Source organism: Ammospiza nelsoni, chromosome 2 (genome assembly GCF_027579445.1).
Source record: "Ammospiza nelsoni isolate bAmmNel1 chromosome 2, bAmmNel1.pri, whole genome shotgun sequence".
In the NCBI taxonomy this organism is placed as follows: domain Eukaryota; kingdom Metazoa; phylum Chordata; class Aves; order Passeriformes; family Passerellidae; genus Ammospiza; species Ammospiza nelsoni.
In genome coordinates, this window is record NC_080634.1 from 120,158,768 (window position 1) to 120,181,047 (window position 22,280).

Sequence of the window (22,280 nt, forward strand, 5' to 3'; positions counted from 1 at the left end):
AGAGTGCCCCCCTCAAAGATGGGACACAGAATGTTCAGAACTGACCAGGAAATGGCAATGGAGCTGGGCTGGTGCCTCTGTTTTACCAGAAAAGGGCCTGCAGAAGGAAAATAATCCCAAATTGCATTTTGGGCTGGCTGGAGCCCAAGCTGCACTCACAGATGTTTGTCCCCATGTTCTTCTCTGAGTTTTGCTCCCCTGCTCTGAGAGCAGGAGGGGGTGGAGCAGCAGGTTCATTTCTGAGGTGGCTGCAGAGGAAAGGAAAGCCTGGGTGCTGCCCCAGGACAGCTCCCTCGGGAGGGCCCCGGGCAGGAACCGGAGCCACCTCTGAGCCCTGCCACGCCTCACCTGCTGCCAGCCCTGCCAGGCGCCCTGGGCCCTGCTCCCACAGCGAAATGGAGACGTTATCCCTGCCCAAACTCCCTGCCAGGAGGGCTGGGGACAGAGCCAGTGCCAGCACCACGGGCAGGGCAGGGACACGCTGGTGCCACAGCCCCAGAGGTGTGCTGGGCCCTACCGGGTGTGCTGGGCCCTGCCGGGTGTGCTGAACCCTGTCTGGGTGTGCTGGGCCCTGCCGGGTGTGCTGAGCCCTGCCCGGGTGTGCTGGGCCCTGTCTGGGTGTGCTGGGCCCTTCCTGAGTGTCCTGAACCCTGTCTGGGTGTGCTGGGCCCTGTCTGGGTGTGCTGAGCCCTTCCTGAGTGTCCTGAACCCTGTCTGGGTGTGCTGGGCCCTGTCTGGGTGTGCTGAGCCCTGTCTGGGTGTGCTGGGCCCTGCCCGGGTGTGCTGAGCCCTGTCTGGGTGTGCTGGGCCCTGCCCGGGTGTGCTGAGCCCTGTCTGGGTGTGCTGAGCCCTTCCTGGCTGTGCTGATCTCCTGGATGCCCGCGTGGAGGCAGCAGGCCCTAATGAGTGTTAATGAGCGCTAATGAGCACCAGGATGCCAGTGTCCTGTGGGAGGGACGCCCTTGTGCCATCCGATGGGATAACTGCTGCCCCTGTGCCTTCACCCTGTGGCATTTCTGCGGCTGCTGTCCCTGTGCCATCGCCATCCCCCAGCCCGGCTGATGCCACCCACAGATGCCAGCGCATGTTTCACTGTTTGTCCCGGGCACGTCCTGCCCCTCAGAGGTGACTCTGGGGCACCCTGGGAGCAGGACCCAGCTCTGGGCCCTCAGTTTGAGAAGGACACTGGGACACTGAGCACACCCAGAGGGGCCAAGGAGGCTGGAGAGGGAACACAAACCCTGTGAGGAAGCCCTGAGGGAGCTGGGGGTGCTCGGCCTGCAGAAAAGGAGACTCAGGGCTGCCCCCATCACTCTGCACAGCTCCTGAAAGGTGCCTGTGCTCACCTGGGGCTGGGCTCTTGCTCCAGCAGCACTGACACACCCAGAGCACACAGCCTCGAGCTGCACCAGGGGAAATACAGGCTGGAGAGCAGGGAAAAGGTTTTTGCAGCAAGGGTGAGAAAGTTCTGGAATGGCTGCCCGGGGAGGTGGTGGAGTCCCCATGCCTGGGTGTGTTTAACAAAGCCTGGATGTGGCACTGGGGGCCAGGGTTCAGTTGGGGCTGGGCTGCACTCGATGGTCTTGGAGGTCTCTCCCAGCCTGGTCATTCTGGGATTCTGTGACCCGCTGCCCACGGAGCTGTCCCATCTCCTGAAGCAGATTGGGGGTGGCTGTCCCTGTCCCAGCTGTCAGCAGTGTCCCCATGGCAGTGACAGTGCCAGGATGTCCCCGGGGTGGATCCACTGTGCCCGTGGATCCAATTCCCACGGCAGAGGACAACGGCAGGGCCCTGGCGCAGGGGGCAGCCAGGGTGTCCCTCTGTCCCCACTGACCTGGCCAGGAGCACATCCCCAGCAGGCACAGAGTCCCAACCCCACTGCGCTGGAAGCCTGGCAAGGGCTGCAAGAAAAAAGCAGCAGCCATGGGCTCGTAAAATAGACTACATGCTTTATTGGATTGAAAAGTTTTATGAAATGACAGAAAACAAAAAACAAAAACCACCTTAAATCAAGAGTTGGCAGATGTGTTAACAGTTGCCGTTTGGTGGATCCCCAACCCCTTCTCCAGAAGCATCCACAGGTCTCTGCCACCACAAGCAGCTCTGGCCCCGAACCCCCTGGCCCTGCTCCCAGGGGCCCTGCCCATGAATGCAGGGTGCCCACAAATTGGGGTACCCATACATCAGGGTGCCCAAAAACTGAGGTGCCCACAAATCAGGGTGCCCACAAATTGGGGTGCCCACAGATCAGGGAGCCAATAAATCAGGGTGCCCACAGATTGGGGTACCCATACATCAGGGTGCCCACAGATCAGAGTACCCATAAATCGGTTTGCCCACAGATTGTGGTGCCCACGGATCAGGGTGCCCATGGAATCGGGATGCCCAGGCAGCAGCCCCTGTTGTGGGGCCGAGAGCGTTTCCCCCATCCCCAGGGAAATGCAGGCACTTAAAGTCATTGAGAGGAATTTTTCATTATCCCAAAACAACAGTGAAATCGTTTAACTCCCGCCTACGGAACATATAACACCTTTGTAGCCCTTCCTGAATTGTCAAGACACAAATATATTACTCTGGCATAAAGCAAGGCCCCGGGGGCTCTCGGCCTCTTCTTCCTCCTCCCCCCATCGTGCATCCTCCTCTGCCTCGGCAGGAGCAGCCCCCGCCCACCCCAAGCACGTGTGGGATGGTGGTTTGGGGACGGAGAGGGGGCTGAGGACAGGGACCCCGGGCTGGGGAGTCCTGTGGTGCCAGGGAGCCCCCTCGAGTGGGGTGGGAGGGGGCTTGGGGGTTCCCCTGGCAGCCCCGGGGCTGGGGGGTGCTCCTGGAGGAGTTGGGAGAGGGGAGCAAGGGATGGGGTAGGGCCCAGGGATGGGGCAGAGCTCACCCCGAGGTGCTCAGCCCTGGGGATGGAGCAGGGCCCAAGGATGGGGCAGGGCTCATCCCTCAGGGTGGGGCAGGGCCCAGGGCTCACCCCGAGGTGCTCAGCCCTGGGGATGGGGCAGGGCTCACCCCTCAGGACAGGCTCGGCCCTCGAAGGGAATGGGCTCAGCCGCAGCTGCTGCCCTCAGTGGGGACCCCGCAGTGGCCGGGGCTGTGCTGGGCGCTGTGAGCAGCAGGGTGTGACCCCCAATGTGCCGAGGGAGAATGGGAGAGCCCCTGGGAGCGGCTCAGGCTGGACTGAGCGCCGGGGCAGGGCTGGCACAGCCAGGGACACCCCGGTGTGTCAGGGCAAGGGGGACACTGCCTGTGTGAGCCTCCCGCGTCCCTCGGGGAGCACAGAGCCCTCAGCGCACGGCCTGCTCCAGGGCAGGACTCTGTCATGGTGCTGCCCCCCAGGCACAGCCTGGCCCCTGCCCTGGACAGCTCTGCTGTGTCCTGGTCCCTCCCTCTGGCCCTGCCCAGCCACGACAGGGGACACGGGACAGGCCCTGCTCCCGGGAGCCTTCTCCTTTCCATGTGGCTGTGGCGGCTGGACCTGGCTCTGCACCCGCTGCCCCTGTCACCAGGGCCCTTCCCTCACTGTCCCTGTCACCAGGGTGGTTCCCTCCCTGTCCCTGTCACCAGGGCCCTTCCCTCACTGTCCGGGTGGTTCCCTCCCTGTCCCTGTCACCAGCGTCCCCATCAGGTCCCGGGCACGGTGGGTTCGGAGCAGTGCAGGGCACGAGGGAAGCACAGCTGGGCCAGGCGTGTCCCTGCCCCGTGTCCCGACCTCCCCGGGCACCGGGCAGGGCAGTGTGGGGAGAGCCCCGTCCCCGCGGCCCCCGGCGGCACCGGGAGCACACAAGTACCGGCGGCAAGGGCAGATTCCTCCCCTGCTCCTGCGCAGCGAGAGCTGCTCGGGACGGGATCCCCTTGCCAGGGGCGCAGCCAGGCTGGGAAAGTGACTCGGAGCAACGAGGGAGAGAGAACCGATGCGAGCGGAGTCACCCCGGGGGCAGCGCCGAGCGGCCCCGGCCCGCCCTCAGCCTGGGCAAAAGTCGGAGGAGGCAGGAAAACAATAACAATAATAAAAAATAAAATTAAAAAAAAAAAAATAAAACCACATTGAAACCAAACCCAAAGGCCGCGTGGCTGAGCAGAGCAGGAGTAACTGGAAGCCATGCACAGCAAAGCCGGGACCGCAGCGGTCGGAGGGAGGGCAGGGGCGGCTCTTCTCGCGGGGAGCCGGCGGCGTCGCGCTTCTCGTCTCGGAGATGAGGAAATAAATAAGTTTAAATAGCTCCTCCCGTGCCGGCGCCGGGGTGACTCGGGGAGCGGAGGGAGCCGGGGCCGCGCTGCGTTCCCGGTGCACGGCCGGCCCCGGGCCCGGCGGGACGCGTCCGGGGGGCTCCCCCCCTACTTCTTGGGCTTCTTGAAGATCTTTAGGGGGAACTTTTTCTTGCTCTGGCCGAGGTCAACCTCGTCGCCCGTCAGGCTGCTGTCCTCGTCCCCCGGGCTCTTCTTGGCGGCCAGCTGCGGGATGCGGGTGTTCCTGGCGCCGCTGGGCCGGCAGTCAGAGATGGGGGAGGGGGTGTCGGGGTCGGTGGAGCTGGGGCTGTGCGACCGGGACGAATCCGAGTGGCTGGGCTTGCCGCCCGTCGGGTGGTGGCTGATCTCCCCCAGGCTGGAGGACTTCTCCATGCCGTGGTTCACCGTCATCATCTTCTTCATCGCCATGGGGCTCTCGGGCAGCCGCTCCTGCAAGGCCGCCAGGGCGGAGGGCTCCCCGTGCCGGCTGCCGCCGTTGGGCGTGGGCGCGCCGGGGCCCGGGGCCGCGGGGACAGCCTCCTCCATGGACCTGGTCAGCAGCGTGGGCCGGGCAGCCAGCAGCTTGGGCGCCGAGCTGGGGATACGCTGGTGGTCGCTCAGGTGCGGGATGGAGGAGTCGGAGTCGCAGCGAGTTAAATCTCTGCGGTGGAGAGCGCGGGAGAGAGCGGTCAGTGCCCGCCCGGCCCGGCCCGGCCCGGCACACACGGATGGCAGCAGCGGCTGAGGGCACCCAGTGACCCCGAGGGGCTGGCACTGAGGCCCTGAACCCCTGCTCGGCCCAGAGGGGCTGGCACCGAGCCCCTGAGCCCCTGCCCGGCCCAGAGGGGCTGGCACCGAGCCCCTGAACCCCTGCCCACCCGGCCCAGCTCGGCCCCTCTGTGTGCCCAGGGTTGGAGATCCCCGGGTGGGGCATCACCTCGAGCAGCTCGAGGGAGCGAGGCCATGGAACAGGGATGGAGGCTCAATCCTTCCCAGGGATCCCAGGGGATCCCTCTGTGTGGGATGGGATCCACCCCTCCCTATGGATCCCTCATTCTAGGATAGAATCCATCCTCCCCAAGGATCTCTGGGGATCCCTCAGTCTGGGATGGGATCCATCCCTCCCCATGCATCCCAGGGGATACCCCAGTCTGTGATGGGATCCATCCTCCCCATGGATACAGGGGGATCCCTCAGTCTGTGATGGGATCCATCCCTCCCCATGGATACAGGGGGATCCCTCAGTCTGGGATGGGATCCATCCCTCCCCATGCATCCCAGGGGATACCCCAGTCTGTGATGGGATCCATCCTCCCCATGGATACAGGGGGATCCCTCAGTGGTGATGGGATCCATCCTCCCCATGGATCCCAGCTCCCCCCAGGCCCGGTGTCCCCCCAGATTCCCCGCGGGTCCCTCAGCCATTGCCCCATCCGTGTGTGCCCGCGCCCCCCGAGCCCCCGCCCGTGCCCCATGCCCGGCTCAGCCGGTGCCAAGCTCCAATCCCGGCGGGAGGAATTGGAGCTTGGCCATGCCCACACGAAGCCATGCCCAGCCCCGCCGCTGCACGAGGTTTGTGCCCAGCCTGTGCCTACCGGTGACGGCCCACGGGGCTCCGGAGCCCCTCTGCAGAGTGGGAGGCAGGAGCACGAGGGAAATGACAAGTCACAGCTCGCTCCTCCCGGCTGGATGCTGCTGGCCCCCTCCCCAGGGCCCCTGTGCAGGTGCCAGCGTGCCCAGACAGCCCAACCAGGGGCTCCAGTGCTGCCCACGGACCCCAGGGCACGGGCAGAGCTGCCCCCTGGGCAGGGGATGGGTGAGGGACCCCGGCCCTGCCCACGGACCCCAGGGCACGGGCAGAGCTGCCCCCTGGGCAGGGGATGGGTGAGGGACCCCGGCCCTGCCCACGCACAGGAGGGAGCAGCGGAATGGGAGGCAATGGAAAGGAAAGGAGCAGAGGAAGAGAAGCGAGAGGGGGTGGGAAGAGGTGGGAGGTGCTGACCTGTCCCTCACCCTGGAGCTCCCCTGATCTCTGTTCCTGGCACAGACCCCTGCACATGGGTCACCAAACCTGCCTGGCACTGCACAGAGCCCCCAGATCATCTCCTACAGTAGCATCACCATCAGCCTGGAGGCAGCCAAAGAGTCCAGCAAGACGAGGGAAAACCTCCTCAACAGAGCTGGAGACATGCAGGGAGAACTGCAGCGATGTTCAGGAATCTCAGACTGGTTTGGGTGAGAAGGAACCAGGAGGATCATCCAGTGCCACCCCTGCCATGGCAGGGACACCTCCCACTGTCCCAGTGTCCAGCCTGGCCTTGGGCACTGCCAGGGGTGCAGGGGCAGCCCCAGCTGCTCTGGGCACCCTGTGCCAGGGCCTGCCCACCCTGCCAGGGAACAATTCCTCATTCCCAAGACCCACCCAGCCCTGCCCTCTGGCACTGGCAGCCATTCCCTGTGTGCTGTCCCTGCATCCCCTGGCAATTGTCTCTCTCCAGCTTTCCTGGGGCTCCTCCAGGCCCTGCAAGGCCACCCTGAGCTCAGCCCAAAGCTTCTCCTGTGCAGGTGAGCAATGCCAGCTGTGCCAGCCTTTCCTGCCAGCAGAGCTGCTCCATCCCTCTGCCCATCCTGGAGCCTCCTCTGGGCTCTGCAGCAGCTCCAGCTCCTCCCTGCGCTGGGGCAGCTCTGCAGCTGGGAAATCACCTGAGGGACACAGGGGCACAATCCCCATCCCTTTCCTGCTGCCCACCCTGTGGGATCAGCCCAGGGCACAGGGGCACAATCCCCGTCCCTTTCCTGCTGCCCACACTGTGGGATCAGCCCAGGGCACAGGGATTTCAGGTCCCAGTGCTCATGGCCAGGGCCTGTGGAGCTTCTCCCACCCATCCCCAGCTCCTTCTCCCAGGGCTGCTCCCAGTCCATTCCCCTCAGGCTGTGTTTGTGCTGGCATTGCCCCCAGCCAGCTGCAGGCCTTGCCCTTGGTCCTGCTGAGCTGCACGAGGCTGACACGGTCCCAGCTCTCCATCCTGCCCAGGTGCCTCTGGATGGCCCATCCCTTCCCTGCAGGGTGTGCCCACAGCACCAGCTCCGTGTCACTGCCAGGCTGGGGCTGCCCTGCATCTCTGTCCCTGCTGTGGATCCCTGTCCATGCCCTGGATCCCTGTCCCTGGATCCCAGTGTCCATTCCCTGGATCTCTGTTCCTGCCCTGGATCCCTGTCCCTGATGACGTTTCCCGGCACTGGCTCCAGTCCTGGCCTCCTCATGCTCTCCACCAAGTGCTGGCCCATGCTGGAGTCCTGTCTGTGCTGGGACAGGCCCAGAACCTTCTCCTCGTGCTGGAACAAGAGCATTCCTTTAACAGAACCCACGGAATACAGCCCGGCCCTCCTTCAGCAGCTCCAGGGAACGCAGAGAGGAAAAGGGGATCCTGTGGGTGGCTGGCACTCAGCCCTGGATCTGCTGGGGGAGCACAGCTGTGCAGACACCTCAGCTCTCCTCCTGCCCAGCAGCGAAGAGCCCTGGGCACGGCTGGCATTGTCCTTGTCCTTGCTGGAGCCCAGCCTGGCCAGTGTCTGAGCCACATCCCGGGTGAGCTGCTGGGAGAAGGGAACACTCCAGTGGTGTGGCATCCCAGGGGTTCTGAGCGGGCAGCTGGAGCCCTCCGGGGGACATCATCACACGTGTGGGGCCACCCAGCTCCCCGGGCCACCAGGGAATACTGCAGGAGGTCACTGTCACAGGCGATGGCCCACGGCTGTCACTGGGGGAACTGCAGTAACTGGGACAACTGGGACGACTGGGGTAACTGGGATGACTGGGGTAACTGGGGAGCAGCAGCAGCCATGAACAGTGGGGCATGACTTGGGGTGTTGGAGCTGACCCCCAAAACGGGGACACACCCACAGCCCTGGGCTGGGACACTGGAGGATGCTGTCAGTGCCTGCAGACAGGGTGTCACTGCCATGGCAGCCTCCAGCCCCTTCAGGGAATTCGGGAATCTCCTGCCCGTCCCAAATGTTTCTACTCGTGGCGTACCACACCTGCAAAGGGGAATTCCTGCTGGAACTCCTGCCTGGACACTCCTCTCCCAGGGAAGGTGGCAGAAGCCCTCACCTGCACATGCTGAGCCCTTGCTGAGAACACCCAGTTCCAGCTGTGAGCTTCATAAAGCCCTGGAAGGTGCCCCTTTCCAGGAGAACAAAGGCTGCAGGGGCTGGCACCAGCCCAAGGCCAGGAGTGGCCGGTGCTGGGTCCCAGCAGGGCTGGAGAAGGAGCCAGGCTGTGGGGCAGAACCTGGCACAGGAATCGTGCTGGGCAGAGGCAGGCTCAGGGCCAGGCAGGATGGGATCCTGGCAGGAATGCAGGGCCCACTCTGGACCCATTGAGGGGGTGGGAGAGCCCTGAGGGGCCCTGTGTGCCCTGACTGGGGATGGGGGCACAGGAACACCCGCTCCCTTCACAGGCAGTGCCCCAGCTCCACCAGGGAATCCTCTTCTCCAGGAAATCCAGAAATCCAGCCTGTCCCTTCTGGCTGCCACAGTCCCACAGGGAGGGAGAGATCCGGGACAGGGTCTGTGGTAGAAATCCTTTCTAACAGCAAGAGGGCAGCAAATACAGGAGAAAATGGATTTCCTTTCAACTGAGGAGACTCCAAGGCTGTGTGAAGAGGGTGAGTGCTCCCTGCTGGGCTCCGTGGAGCTGCTCCCTCTCCTGCAGGTTTCAGCGCAGCAGGGACCAAAGCAGCGCTGGCAGCGGGTGCAGCAAAGGACAACAGCAGATGGAGAGCCATGCTCTGCTCCACGAGGCTCTTCTGTCTGGAGAGCAGAGTGGGAACCTGATCCCAGGACAGCTGGTCCCACACTGCAGGAGTGGGCAGGGCCTCGGTGACACCAGGGCCACCGTGTCCCCTCCAGGGGCCGCTCTGGCTGCAGCACAGGGTCCGTGTCCCCCATCCTGGGCTGGCTGTTCTCTGGGATCCTCACCCTGGAATGGGTGCACCGCATGGGTTCCACCTCCTGGGAGCCCCAGCTCAGCCCTCTGGGCTCATCCAGGGGGGCTGAAGGAGCTGATGCCCAAGAGCACACAATTCCCAAATATTCCTGCTCTGCTCTACACAATCCCTCCAGCTATAAGTCAGGACAATATTCCTGAAGGACACAGGGAGCAGCTGGTGACAGCAGCACCCACCAGAGCAGCAGCAGTGCCCACCCTGCTGTGCCAGGCTCTGGGGACATCCTGGCACACAGGACACAGCCACCACAGCAGGGACAATCCAAGGGACACCTGGCACAGGCACAGGGCCCTCCTGCATTCCTGCTGGGGTACCCACGGGCTGATTTTGGGAGCTGAACACCAGCAGCCAGGAACTTCTGGGATTTTCTTCAGCCCGAAATGAGCCTTTTCCTGGTGGTTCCCACAAGGAAGTGCACAACAGCAGCGACAGGATTCCTGGGATCACACTCACAGCAAGAGGAGTGGACACTCCTGAGTCCATGCCAGGACAACAGGGAGGAAAGAGCATTCCCAGGATACTGCCATCATCCCAGATGAGGCTCAGCAAGGCCTGGCCTATATCCCACTGATTTCCATGAGGATTATGCTCCTGAACTGTTCCAGCACACTTTCAAGAGGAAAAGCTATCTCAGGACAGTGGCCTTTGATGGGATCCCAGGCAGGGATCAGAGGAGGTGTTTTTGTGGAGCAGCAGGAGCCCCTGACAGCTCATCCCTCCTGGAAACCACAGAGCAGTAACTGGACAGGGAATTACCTGGGATCCTGAGCTTTCCTCCATGCCAGCAGTGCTCCCTGCTCTTTTCCATGGATCCAGGCACCCCAGCACCTCCTGAGCAACCCTGCCTGAGGCAGGATGGATCTGCTTCCTCCTGGCTCCCTCCCACCCCACCAGGATCCACCCGAGCCGGGAGGGAGGGAGGGAGGGTGAGGAGATGGGGATGGTGGACAAAAGAAGCAGAGAGCAAAGCATGGAAAAGGAAAGCCTGGAGTACAGGAAGCCTGGGGGTGGAGGAGGAGCAGCAGGAGGATGGAGAACAAACACCTATTTTCCCCCAGCCCTGCAGCCCATGAGGGATTTCTCTGGGTGTTCCTGCTGGGGTGCAGCCCAGCATGGCCCAGGAGCTGCCCTGGGTGTGCTGCAGCAGCCACAGAGCCCCGGCTGCCCCATCCCTCTGTGTCTGGCTCTGAGAGCACCCTCAGCTGCCGGACTCCGTGTGTGTGGCACCAGGGACCAAGGCTCTGAGCCCTGGCTGCCCCATCCTCCTGTGTCTGGCTCTGAGAGCATCCTCAGCTGCTGGGTTGCATGCATGGGGCACCAGGGACCAAGGCTTTTCTTAAGGCAAAGTCCCAAATTTGCTGTGGGGCTGAGCTTGGCACAGCCTCAACACACACCCAAGAGCAGCTTCCTCCCTTCCACCCTGCTTGAGCTGTGAATTACTCATTTCCCTGGGTTCCTGATCTCTCCCTTCCCTGAGCTTTGGCTGCCGCCTCCCTTCCCGGCTGGAGGAGGGCCTGGGCATTTGGTGCCACGCTCGCACCTCCGGGGGTTCCGTGCACCTGAGGCAGGCACTGGCAGCAGAAACCCCTGTGCACACGCAGCCCCTCCAGCCCCTCTCCCCCCGGGGACCCCCCGATCCCGCAGCCGCCTCGGGCCCGGAACCGCTCTGACCTTATTGGCGCCGGATCCTCTGCAGCCAATTGCAAAAGAGAAGCAGAGAGTGAGGAGTTGAGGGAGAGGCTCCCTGCCAGGATAGCCCCAGCAGGACTCCGGAGACAGCGATCCCCAGCCTCGCTGCTCAGAGAGGATTCTCCTGCGAGCTCTGCCCAGCCTGGGCTCTGCTGGGCGTGCGAGAGGCTAAAGAGCTCCGGCAGCCCCGGGGTGGCACTTTCCTCCTACCAAGGGAGCCAGGACTCTCTGGGGCTCTGCTCCTTGCAGTGGCTCCCTGAAGGCCTTTCTGAGCTCCCCAGGAGGCTGAGGGATGTAAGGAAAGGCCTCCGGGAGCAGGGGTGTCAAGGAGGGGCAGCAATCCATCGGCCTGGCAGCGGCGCTTTAGGGGTGCATCAAAGCAGGCTCTGCTAGTGATGCAGCTGGATAAAACAGTTATCAGCACACCACAAACCCACATCCCTGGGCACCCAGCTCCTCATTCCTGCTGCTGGCCTGAGCAGGGATGATGAGGTGGGGGAGCTGCCTGCTGAGGTGCAGCTGGAGCAAGTCCCAGCTGGGAGGTTCTGACTCCATCCCCTCTCCAGCATCACCGGCTGGGCTTTGCCATGGAGCAGGGACAGGACAGTCCTGCTGGCACCCAGTGGTGACCAGCTGGGCTCTGACCAGGGCAGGCCCCACTTATTCCCTCCTCTGGCACCGTCCCCTGCCCCTCCTGGGGTCCTCACACTGGATCCTGTTTCCCTCTGCCACTCTCAGGGGGTCTGCAGGGACTCAGGCTGTGTCCTGGGCAGGAATTCCACGTGCCATGGGCCTCAGTGGAAATAAATCACATTTAAACAGCTGTTTTGGACACAGGACATGAGCCCCAGGCTGCCAGGTGAGCCCTCCCTCCTGCAGAGTCAGGGAGGCAATGGAAGCAGGGACCAGCAGCATTCCCAGCTCTTACCAGTCCAACTGGGACAGCTGCAATTGAGCTCCCACTGGTAGGAGTTAATTAATTACACTGCTTCTCATCATCCCCAACCAACCATTACTGAATTAACTGAGATGCTGCTCTTTAATTCTCCATTGTGGATCAGGTGCAGCAATTTCCCTCTCGGTATTCCAGACTCCAGAATGTGCCTGGGGCTGCTCAGCTTGGAGACACAGGGCAGGGAGGGGGTGGAACATCCAAACCAGAGACTGTGAACAAGGCCAGGAGAGATCCCAGCACCTGAGGGCAGGGGACCCACAGGTAAGGGGATAATGGGACATTGTGCTGGGATGGGTGAAGATGTGGTGACTGGGAATGTTTGCCTGCCTGGAGAAATGATGGTGGAAGGACATTTCCCCTCTCCTCTGCCTCACCCAGGGACTTGCAGCCTTCTCCCAGCAGTCTGCTCCCAGTACTGAGGGTCAGCAGACTGGTTTTAACTTTGCCATGGAGAAAGCATGGAACAGAGATGGAATGACCTGGCAGGGACAGGATTCCCTGGCCCATCACAGCCTCCCCACTGCCTGCATCCAGTGCCTGGCACAGCTGAGGCCACGGGCACACACCCCAGTGCCCCGGGGGGATCCCACAGGGCCACAACACCCCTGACCCTGTGGGACCAGGATGTGTGGGATGTCACTGGGGTGAATGCCACCCCAGGAGCCTGACCCTGTGCTTGGGACACACAGCATTCCTGACAGGGGCTTGGAGCACCAGGCAGGATTCCTGCTGCTCCCCGTCACCAGCACCATGAACTGGGACAGCTCTGGCATTGAGGGACAGAGGATAACCAGTCCTGAGGAGGTACCAAAGAGCCAACTGAAAGGGACCAAGCTAAAGCCAACAGGAGCAGCTCCAGCTCCCTCCTCAGACATTCCCTGGCCAAAACACCCCGTCATCCCTACAGACCCGAGGGGGAGTCACTCCAGAACACATTCCTGAACTGCCACTCTAGCACCTCTGAAAACATCCTAGACTTCTCCAGCTGCTACCTGGTGGTCCCCACCCACCAGGTTCCCTTTGCAATTCACTTGTGAGGACCCCAGGGAGGTCCAGGCTTCAAATCAGGTCAGGTTTGGTGATGAGCTGTTACCTCCTCACACCCCCTTGTTCAGGGAACACTGAGCACCTGGGAATTCTCACTTGCTCAGCTGCAGTAAAACAGCAGCAGAGCACCTCGGGAACGCCCCCTCTGAGCTCCTGGGTGTGGGGATGGCCCACGGAATCCTCCTGAGAGGCTCCAGCGGCTCGGGAGAGCAGCAGGAGGAACAAGAGTGGACAAATCATGGAACAGAGGCCCAAAAGAAAAGGGCAGGAGGAAGGCGAGAGAAAGAGCACCCCAGCAAGCATCAGCTCCGAGGCACGGCAGGCAGGAGGCAGCTAGAAAAGAAACAGCAATATACCCAAAGCTCCCAGTGCGACAGCGAACTCCAGAGGTGACATCAGGAGGGGGCAGATCGGGGATGGAATCCATCTGGAGGAAATAAGAGGTGGTGTGATGGTAATAGATAGGGTGGACATGGCAAGCAGGAGCAGGTGCGGTGGTGGCGGATGAGGAGCAGGAGGTGGAGGAGGTGGAGGCAGGCGATGGGCTGGAGCCGGGCGGGTCGGAGCCGAAGGACTGTCCGGAGGTGAGGCTGTGCATTCGGCGCAGGGACACTCGGCCCGCGCGCAGCGGGGCCACGGGGCCCGCCTCGGGCTGCCCCGGCACGAGACTCTCTACCAACCTCTGCGATCCGTGGCCGTGCTGCGGCTCCACCAGGCGCTGCCGGACTGTGCTGGGCAAGGCCGGAGCTGCAACGACACGGGGGGACAGTGAGGGGAGGGCACGGCCCGCGGAGCTCTGCCAGGAGAGGGCGAGGGCACCGCCTGTGGAGCTCCACAGGAGGGCAAGGGTATAGCCCAGCCCAGCCTGTGGAGCTCCACCAGGAGAGAGCAAGGGCACAGCCTGTTGAGTTCCGCTAGGACAGAGCAAGGGCACGGCCCACGGAGCTCCGCCAGGAGAGAGCGAGGGTATAGCCCAGCCCAACCTGTGGAGCTCCGCCAGGACTGAGCGAGGGCACAGCCCAGCCCAGCCTATGGAGCTCCACCAGGTCTGGCACTGGCCCGCTGGCACAATGAGAGCAGCACCACCCCATTAGCACCACCCCACTGGCACCAACCGCAGCAGCACCACCCCACTGACACCATCCCACCATCCCAGTCCCACTGACACCATCCCAGCAGCACCATCCCACTGTCCCCGTGCCACCAGCACTGTCGCACCTCGTGCCAGCAGTTAAGGCCTGTTTAATGCAGAAGCAGCTTTAAGCTGGTGCTGAACATGCTGGATTAATGCCCAGCCCATGGAGAACTCCAGCATTGCTGATGTAGGTGCCTCTGAACACCTTATCTGAGCATCTTGCCTGACGCAGAGAGCGGCTCTGTGTGATTCATCCCACCTGGAGCCACCAGCCGGCTCCTGGAGAGTCAAGAACAGGGCACTTCCAGGGCCATTCACCCTGACAGCCCTCATGGCTCCAGTCCTGCTGCCTGGCTGGGACTGCACAGCCCAAAGCAGGAGCCCCAGGTGAGCAGGTCAGTGTTGGCACCTGAAGCTCCACTCACAGAGCTCAGTTCTGCTCAGTTCACTGTGCACGGGCAGCACCAGGAGCAGAGCCCTGGCAGCATGGAATCATTCAGGGATTGGGTTGGGAGGGGCCTTAAAGATAACCTCTTCCCAGCCCTGCCATGGCAAGGACCACTCCCACTGTCCCCAGTGTCCAGCCTGGCCTTGGGCACTGCCAGGGATCCAGGGGCAGTTCCCTGGTTGGTTGAAAATATTGGGGTTGAGGATCTTGGCAATGAGGAATTGTTCCCTGGCAGGGTGGGCAGGCCCTGGCACAGGGTGCCCAGAGCAGCTGGGGCTGCCCCTGCATCCCTGGCAGTGCCCAAGGCCAGGCTGGACACTGGGGACAGTGGGAGTGGTCCTTGCCATGGCAGGGGTGGCACTGGATGGATTTAGGGTCACTCCCAATCCGGATTTTCCGGGATTCATGCCTGATTCCCCTGTGCCTGAACTGACGACTCTGGCCCCAGAGCTCCTAGCCTGTTCCATGACCACTGTGACTGATCAGGGACCCCCTCAACCTGAGAAATATTCTCCTGTGGTTGCCAATTCCCCTTGGTTTGGGGAACCACATGGGAATGTCCTTTGGAGCTCCAGCACCAGTCCCTGAACTGCCTGCAAAGCTCCCTGGGATCTCTCCAGCCCTGTGGTCACACCTGGCTGGAACTGGAGCCCAGCACCCCCTGAGCAGCTGCCTGTGCCCCACACCTGCCCCAGGGCCACCCCCAGAGCCAGGGGAGGCCCCTTCACCTGCCTGGAGCCTTGGGAATGCTCCCCTCCACCATGGAGGGCTGCACCCCATCCCCAGCTGGCTTTATTCCATCCCCATTCCACACAAGATAATCTCCTCTGGCAGGAGATAAGGTGTTCAGGATTGCTCAGGATTTCTTATGTGCATGAGAAATTAATGTACAAATGGGTTAAAAAGATGCAGAGACAGGAAAGCTCAGAAAGGGAGGAGGAGGAGAGCTCCTTTGGGAATGGAAGAACCAGCAATCCCTGCTCTGGAAAATCCCAGCTGGACACACAGGGCTCCTCTGGCAGGACTGAAAAGATCCACAGGGACATATTTCCAGTGGAAGGAAGAATAAGAAGGAATAATTCTGGCAACTTGGCTGTTTCCACAGCTGCAAGCTGAATCCCAGTCATTCCCACTGCTCCTTGCTCCCTACAGTGCCCATCCATGAACTTGGAATTTTACACCATCTATTCTATTGCAAGATTTTTTAAATTCAGCTCCAGAGCTGCAATTCCAATTTGGGAATCTCATTGTGGAGGAATCACAGGGATCTGACTGCAGAGTAGCTCGCTGGGGTGATGGGTTTCTGCTACCTTTATTTTCCCCTTGGGCCAAGCTTTTTTCCTGAAGGATTCCCCATTTTTTCCTGGTGTTCCACCCCTCATTTCCCAATGAGGAATGCAATCTTCCCACCTTCATGCTCTCCTTCTCCAAGACTTACCCTGCAATGAGCTCTGGAGCAGGGGCTGGGACCTCACTTCCCAGACCCACCACTTCCCTCCAGGCACCCGTTTTACCAACATTCTCCAAATTCCCTGCCCAGCATCCCAAGGAAAAGCCCTCCCTGCTCGAGGCTGGCACATTCACGTGCTCTGTCTCCCTCTGAAGGGGAGGTTTCCAAAGGAAGCCAAGGCCTGGAAGCTGTGTGCCATCCCCAGGTTCAGGATTCCCTAAGAGTGTCCCTGCTCAGTTTATTTAGGGATTGGAACAGGGAATGCTGTCACCTCCTCCTGGCCTCACTGGCTCCTTCATCTCCTCCTCAGGGGTAAAATGGAGTGAGTCCAACGCCCAGATTCCCCAACTGCTCCCAGCAGCACGTGGGAGCTGCAGCTGAGATTCTTCTTCATCCCACCGGACTCTTCCCAGGGTTAGTGCAGGTGGCGGTGGCTCAGTGAGGACAGATACATTCATTAGTTCCCGTGCCAGAAAGATGGAAAATTGGTGGATGTATTTTAGTCCAGAAAAAGGCCAGAGGGCAGAATAAAAAAAGGAGAATAAAACTGAAGAGAACCAAACCAGGGTATTTCCAGAGGGACTGATCCTCCGAGGACAGCGAGGAGCGGTCGCTGAACCTGCGCCCGAAAAGCCAGGCTGCATCTGGGGGGCAGCCAGGGGGAACAGGAGAGAGAGAGATGGGATTTACTGGGAGAAGCACCACGGGTCCTCACACCACACCTGGGCAGCAGAAACACTGCTCTGCTGAGGCAGGGATTGCACACAAAGCAAGGAAATCCTACAGGGAAAGGCTGCCTTGCTTTGGCAACTGGAGTGCCCAGTGCCTGCCACAGGTGTGTCACCTGCAGGAAGGAGGGGGCAGGCAGGTGAGCAGCTGGGCACACAGGTGGGCACGAGGCTGGGCAGGCTCTCTGCCCACCTCTGGCATGATGGAACTGAAGTGCTCCCTGGAAATGTCTCACTCGAGGCATCTCAAGTGCCAAGAAGCTGAAATTGGGGCTGGAGGCTCACACCTGGGCCAGCTCAGGGCCTCAGGTGTCACCTGGGAGTGTCCAAGCATCCCTGCCACCAGTGCCCAGCTGGGGCTGGGCCAGAGCTTTATCAGAGATGTCCTGATTCTGAGGGTGACTGGTAATGAAAAGGAGCAGGATGCCTCCATTCCCTGCAGCTTTAATGGCCCCAAGCACAACTGATCCCACAAACTGTGGCTGCAGCCCCCGTGTCTGCAGAGCCCTGGGAACACACAGGTACCCCCATTCCTGGGAACACACAGGTACCCCCATTCCTGCCCCATTCCTGGGAACACACAGGTACCCCTCTTCCTCCTGCCCTACCCAAAGCCTCCAAGCTCTGCCTCCCCTGGGCCTGGCCTGAGCTCCCCCAGGCTGAGGGGACGTGGGCCTGGCACAGAGGGCACCCCCTGCAGCACACAGTGCCAGCCCTGACACCCTCCTGCTGCTCCAAGCAGCCCTGGCTTGGATTAAATTGTCCAGAGTGGCCCAGAGCAGCTGGGGCTGCCCCTGCATCCCTGGCAGTGCCCAAGGCCAGGCTGGACACTGGGGACAGTGGGAGGTGTCCCTGCCATGGCAGGGGTGGCACTGGGTGGGCTTTAAGATCCTTCCAAGCCAATCCACTCTGTGATTCCATGATTCCATGACAGTGCCTGGATCAAGGTGCTGTGCCCTGCCAGGTGCTGCTCCTGTGCCCCCAGGCCCTGTCCCTGCTCTACCCAAGGAGAAATTATATGGAAAATGCCTTTTGTGAGAAGCAAGGCAGGACCTGGGCCAGCTGCAGGCAGGAACAGCAGCCAGGGCTGGCTCCCAGCTGCTGCAGAAAAGGTGACAGTGTCACCCAGCCCTGTGACACTAATTCCAGCAGCTGGGGGCTCACAGGCACAGGGTGATTCATGCTCACCCTCCCTCTGTGGGGTCTGGGCTTGGCAGAGCGGGACAGCCACCCTGGGAGTGGTGCTCTCTGTCACCAACAAAGAGGGCCAGGAGGTGCCCCTGGCTGAGCCAAGGCCTGCACAGAGCTGGGATCTGGGGCAGCCTGGGCTCCAGGGAGTGTTTAACAGCTCCCTGAGCCTGGAGGAGGGCTGCTCCCACCTGGAATGCTGCAGGATGCAGGTCCAGCTGGGCCCCAGGAGGGGCACCTTTGAGTCCTTTCAATCCCAAACACGTGCTCAGGCCAAGGGGACACGGGCATAATCCCCTTTCCTGTCCCACTGCCATGTCTACCCATGGCTTTGGTTGGGGTTTTTGGTAAATGCTTAAATCACTGAGCTGACAGAAAAGCACAGATAGACTGAAATGATGATTAACAATTCCTAAATTACCAGTCATGCTGGAATCACCAGGCTCCAAACAACCCCAGCAGTGGGGCCTGGCCTGTTAGGGATGTTCTGACCCTGATGGACTAACTGTGGCCTTTGGGCATGGAAACCCCAGCTTGGATCAATTAACCCCTCCTGATACAGGTGAACTACAGATCCAGGTCTGCTCTGTGCCACAGCCCCAACCCCTGCACACACAGCCCCTGTTCCCAGGGAGCCCCCAGAGCCCCATTGCCAAGGGAGCCCTCAGAGCCCCCTTACCAGGGAGCTCCCCCATTCCCAAGGGAGCGCTCAGAGCCCCCGTTCCCAAGGAGCTCCCCCATTCCCAAGACGCCCCCACTGCCCCATTCCCAGGGAGCCCCCAGAGTCCCCATTCCCAAGAAGCCCCCACTGCCCCATTCCCAGGGCCCCCATCCGTTCCCAGGGCTGCCGTACATTGCATGGACATGGGTGACACCAGCTCCTCGTCCAGGTCATCCACGTCGTCGGTGATGATGAAGTGGGAGGGGTTGGGCCGGGGCGTGCCCATCCAGCCCGGGTCGATGTTGAGGGCCGAGGCCAGCGAGGGGATGCCGGGGTTGTTGACGATCTGGAAGCCGCAGAGCAGCTCGATCTGCTGCCAGCGGTGCAGCCGCTCCCGCAGCGCCGCCGTCACCTCGCTCAGCGCCTGTCTGTGGGGACAGGGACACGGGGACAGTGCAGGGAGGGCATGGGGACACAGCCCTGCACTGCCTGGGGACACAGCCCTGCACTGCCTGGGGACACAGGGACACGGGGACAATGCAGGTGGGCACTGGGGACACAGCCCTGCACTGCCTGGGGACACGGGGACAGTGCAGGAGGGCATGGGGACACAGCCCTGCACTGCCTGGGGACACAGCCCTGCACTGCCTGGGGACACAGGGACACGGGGACAATGCAGGTGGGCACTGGGGACACAGCCCTGCACTGCCTGGGGACACGGGGACAGTGCAGGAGGGCATGGGGACACAGCCCTGCACTGCCTGGGGACACAGCCCTGCACTGCCTGGGGACACGGGGACATGGGAAAAATGCAGGTGGGCATGGGGACACAGGCCTGCACTGCCTGGGGACACTGACCCTGCACTGCCTGGGGACACAGGGACACGGGGACAATGCAGGTGGGCACTGGGGACACAGCCCTGCACTGCCTGGGGACACAGGGACATGGGAACAATGCAGGTGGGCACGGGGACACAGGCCTGCACTGCCTGGGGACACAGCCCTGCACTGCCTGGGGACACGGGGACAATGCAGGGAGGGCATGGGGACACAGCCCTGCACTGCCTGGGGACACAGCCCTGCACTGCCTGGGGACACTGACCCTGCACTGCCTGGGGACACTGACCCTGCACTGCCTGGGGACACAGCCCTGCACTGCCTGGGGACACTGATCCTGCACTGTCTGGGGACACAGGGACACGAGGACAATGCAGGGAGGGCATGGGGACACAGCCCTGCACTGCCTGGGGACACAGGGACACGGGAACAATGCAGGTGGGCATGGGGACACAGGCCTGCACTGCCTGGGGACACTGATCCTGCACTGTCTGGGGACACAGGGACACGGGGACAATGCAGGAGGGCACTGGGGACACAGCCCTGCACTGTCTGGGGACACAGGGACACGGGAACAATGCAGGAGGGCACTGGGGACACAGCCCTGCACTGCCTGGGGACACAGCCCTGCACTGCCTGGGGACACAGGGACACGGGAACAATGCAGGTGGGCATGGGGACACAGCCCTGCACTGCCTGGGGAGCTCAGTGCTTGTCTGGGGACACAGGGATAATGCAGGCAGGGCCTGGGGACACAGCCCCTGCACTGCTTGGGGACACAGGGACAGGGACAATGCAGGCAGTGCCTGGGGACACAGCCCTGCACTGCCTGGGGTGCACTTGGATTTTGTACAAAACAAGGCCACAACTGAATTTTCTTTTGTTAACACATAGATGTGAAGATTAAAAAAAAAATCTAAAAAAATGTATTTTTAGTTTTTAAAATTTATAAATAAAATTATTTATAATTGTATAAATATATATTTATATTATATATTTATAGATATATATAAAATAATGTAAGAATAATGAGGTTGGAAGAGACCTCTAAGATCATCAAGTCCAACCTATAATGTAATGCAATATAATAGATATAAGATATATATAAAAATATATAAAATGTATATATATTTATATATAATGTATATATAAATATATATTAAAAATTTATCTAATCACTGAAAATCTATTTACAAAAACATCCCAACAAAAATGTATCAAAAATTAAAGTTGATAATAAAAGTTAAATAGCTGATTTAATAAATAAAATTTAACATCATAAGTAAAAAAAAAAACTTAAATGAATTTATAGATTTTAGTCATCATAATAGTTGTACTATTATACAACTAGTAGTACAACTATAATAGCTGTACTATTGTACAACTATTACAGTTGTACTACTAGTTGTACTATAGTTGTACTACTAATCATAGTACCTTATTTACTCCAATACATTCAACAAATAATTAAGAGAACTATTAAAAAAGTCTTCATAGTTTAAAGAGGAAGGGGAGATATTGGGGTCAGCTGTGCATCCTGACATGTGAGACACTTTTCATGCCAATTCCAGGAATACAGCAATTAAAAAATGCAGCAGCAGCTGAAGCACCCAGGGATAACAACAAGGGGGAATGGCTGCCACTGCCAGAGGGCAGGGCTGGGTGGGATCTTGGCAGTGAGGAATTGTTCCCTGGCAGGGTGGGCAGGCCCTGGCACAGGGTGCCCAGAGCAGCTGGGGCTGCCCCTGCATCCCTGGCAGTGCCCAAGGCCAGGCTGGACACTGGGGACAGTGAGAGGTGTCCCTGCCATGGCAGGGGGGCACTGGGTGGGATTTGGGGTCCCCTCCCAGCTCAAGCCATTCCATGACAATCCCTTAAGCATCCTGCAGCCTCCTGGAACCTCGTTTTGGCAGGACTTTTAATTGCTCCATGTCACTGTGATCCCATTTGTCACAGGTAAAATCGGGTTATTGATGAAGAGGAGCAAGTCCAACCCCAGGTCACTGAGGACAACAGAAAATGAGCCCCAAAGCCCCTGCAGAGGTGAGGTCACTCCTGCCTAGGACACGGGAGGGGTGAAGAGGGAGGTGCTGAGCAGACACTCACTTTGCAGTTAGGATTTTGTGATCCACATCATCCAGAGAGGAACTGTGAGCGACATGGAACGTCCCAAAAAGGGTGTTTCGCTTCTTTTTGATCTTTTCAGCCTGGAATATCAACAGAGAAAGGTCACAGGAAGAAGACAACCTGAAGTTTCCTCCAGGCCATGGACATCCTGGATGGGCTGAGACAGGAACAGTCCCTGCAGCTGCCTGCACATGTGGGAATAGTGGAAATGGTGTTGTTACTGAGGAATGCTGCTCTCCCTGGCACTGGGGTGAGGAATTCCCCAGCAGCAAGTAGCAGGTTGGGGATTTCATGCTCCCTTCTCCCAGCTTCCCAAAAATCAGAGAAAAGGAGACTCAGGGGTGACCTTATCACTCTCTTCAACTTCCTGAAAGGTGGCTGTGGTGAGCTGGGGGTCGGTCTCTTTCTCCGGGCAACAACGGACAGAACAAGAGGACACAGTCTCAAGCTGCGCCAAGGGAGATACAGGCTAGAATTAAGGAGGAAGTATTTTACAGAAAGAGTGGTCAAATACTGGAATCATCTACCCAGGGAGGTGGTAGAGGCACCATCCCTCGAAGAGTTTAAAAAAAGACTGGATGTGGCACTTGGTGCCATGATCTAGTTGAGGTGTTAGAACATGGGTTGGACTCGATGATCTTAAAGGTCTCTTCCAACCTAGAATTTCTGTGATTCTGTGAACTGAACTGAAAGGCTGAACTTTCAGGGCACAGTTGGAGCCCCCATCCCTGGAGGGATTTCACAGCCCTGTGCATGTGGCACCTGGGGACATG

General features: G+C 60.1%; 1 protein-coding gene across 4 annotated transcripts in view; it reads right to left on the reverse strand.

Annotated features, from left to right (window-relative positions):
* Nucleotides 1-1,929: 1,929 nt before the first annotated feature.
* Nucleotides 1,930-22,280, reverse strand: part of STIM1 (stromal interaction molecule 1) — a 74,221-nt gene continuing 53,870 nt past the window's right edge. For 2 of the 4 annotated variants that reach the window (XM_059493488.1, XM_059493487.1), the window contains 4 exons: nt 21,487-21,587; nt 18,736-18,971; nt 13,614-13,680; nt 1,930-4,891 (listed from right to left, as the gene is read on the reverse strand). In XM_059493488.1, the coding sequence (XP_059349471.1) occupies nt 4,339-4,891; nt 13,614-13,680; nt 18,736-18,971; nt 21,487-21,587 (957 nt within the window). In that variant the 3' untranslated portion in view covers nt 1,930-4,338. Of the gene's footprint in view, nt 4,892-13,289; nt 13,681-16,529; nt 16,611-18,735; nt 18,972-21,486; nt 21,588-22,280 lie in introns of all 4 variants that reach the window. The other 2 variants (XM_059493486.1, XM_059493485.1) reach the window with 2 other exon arrangements.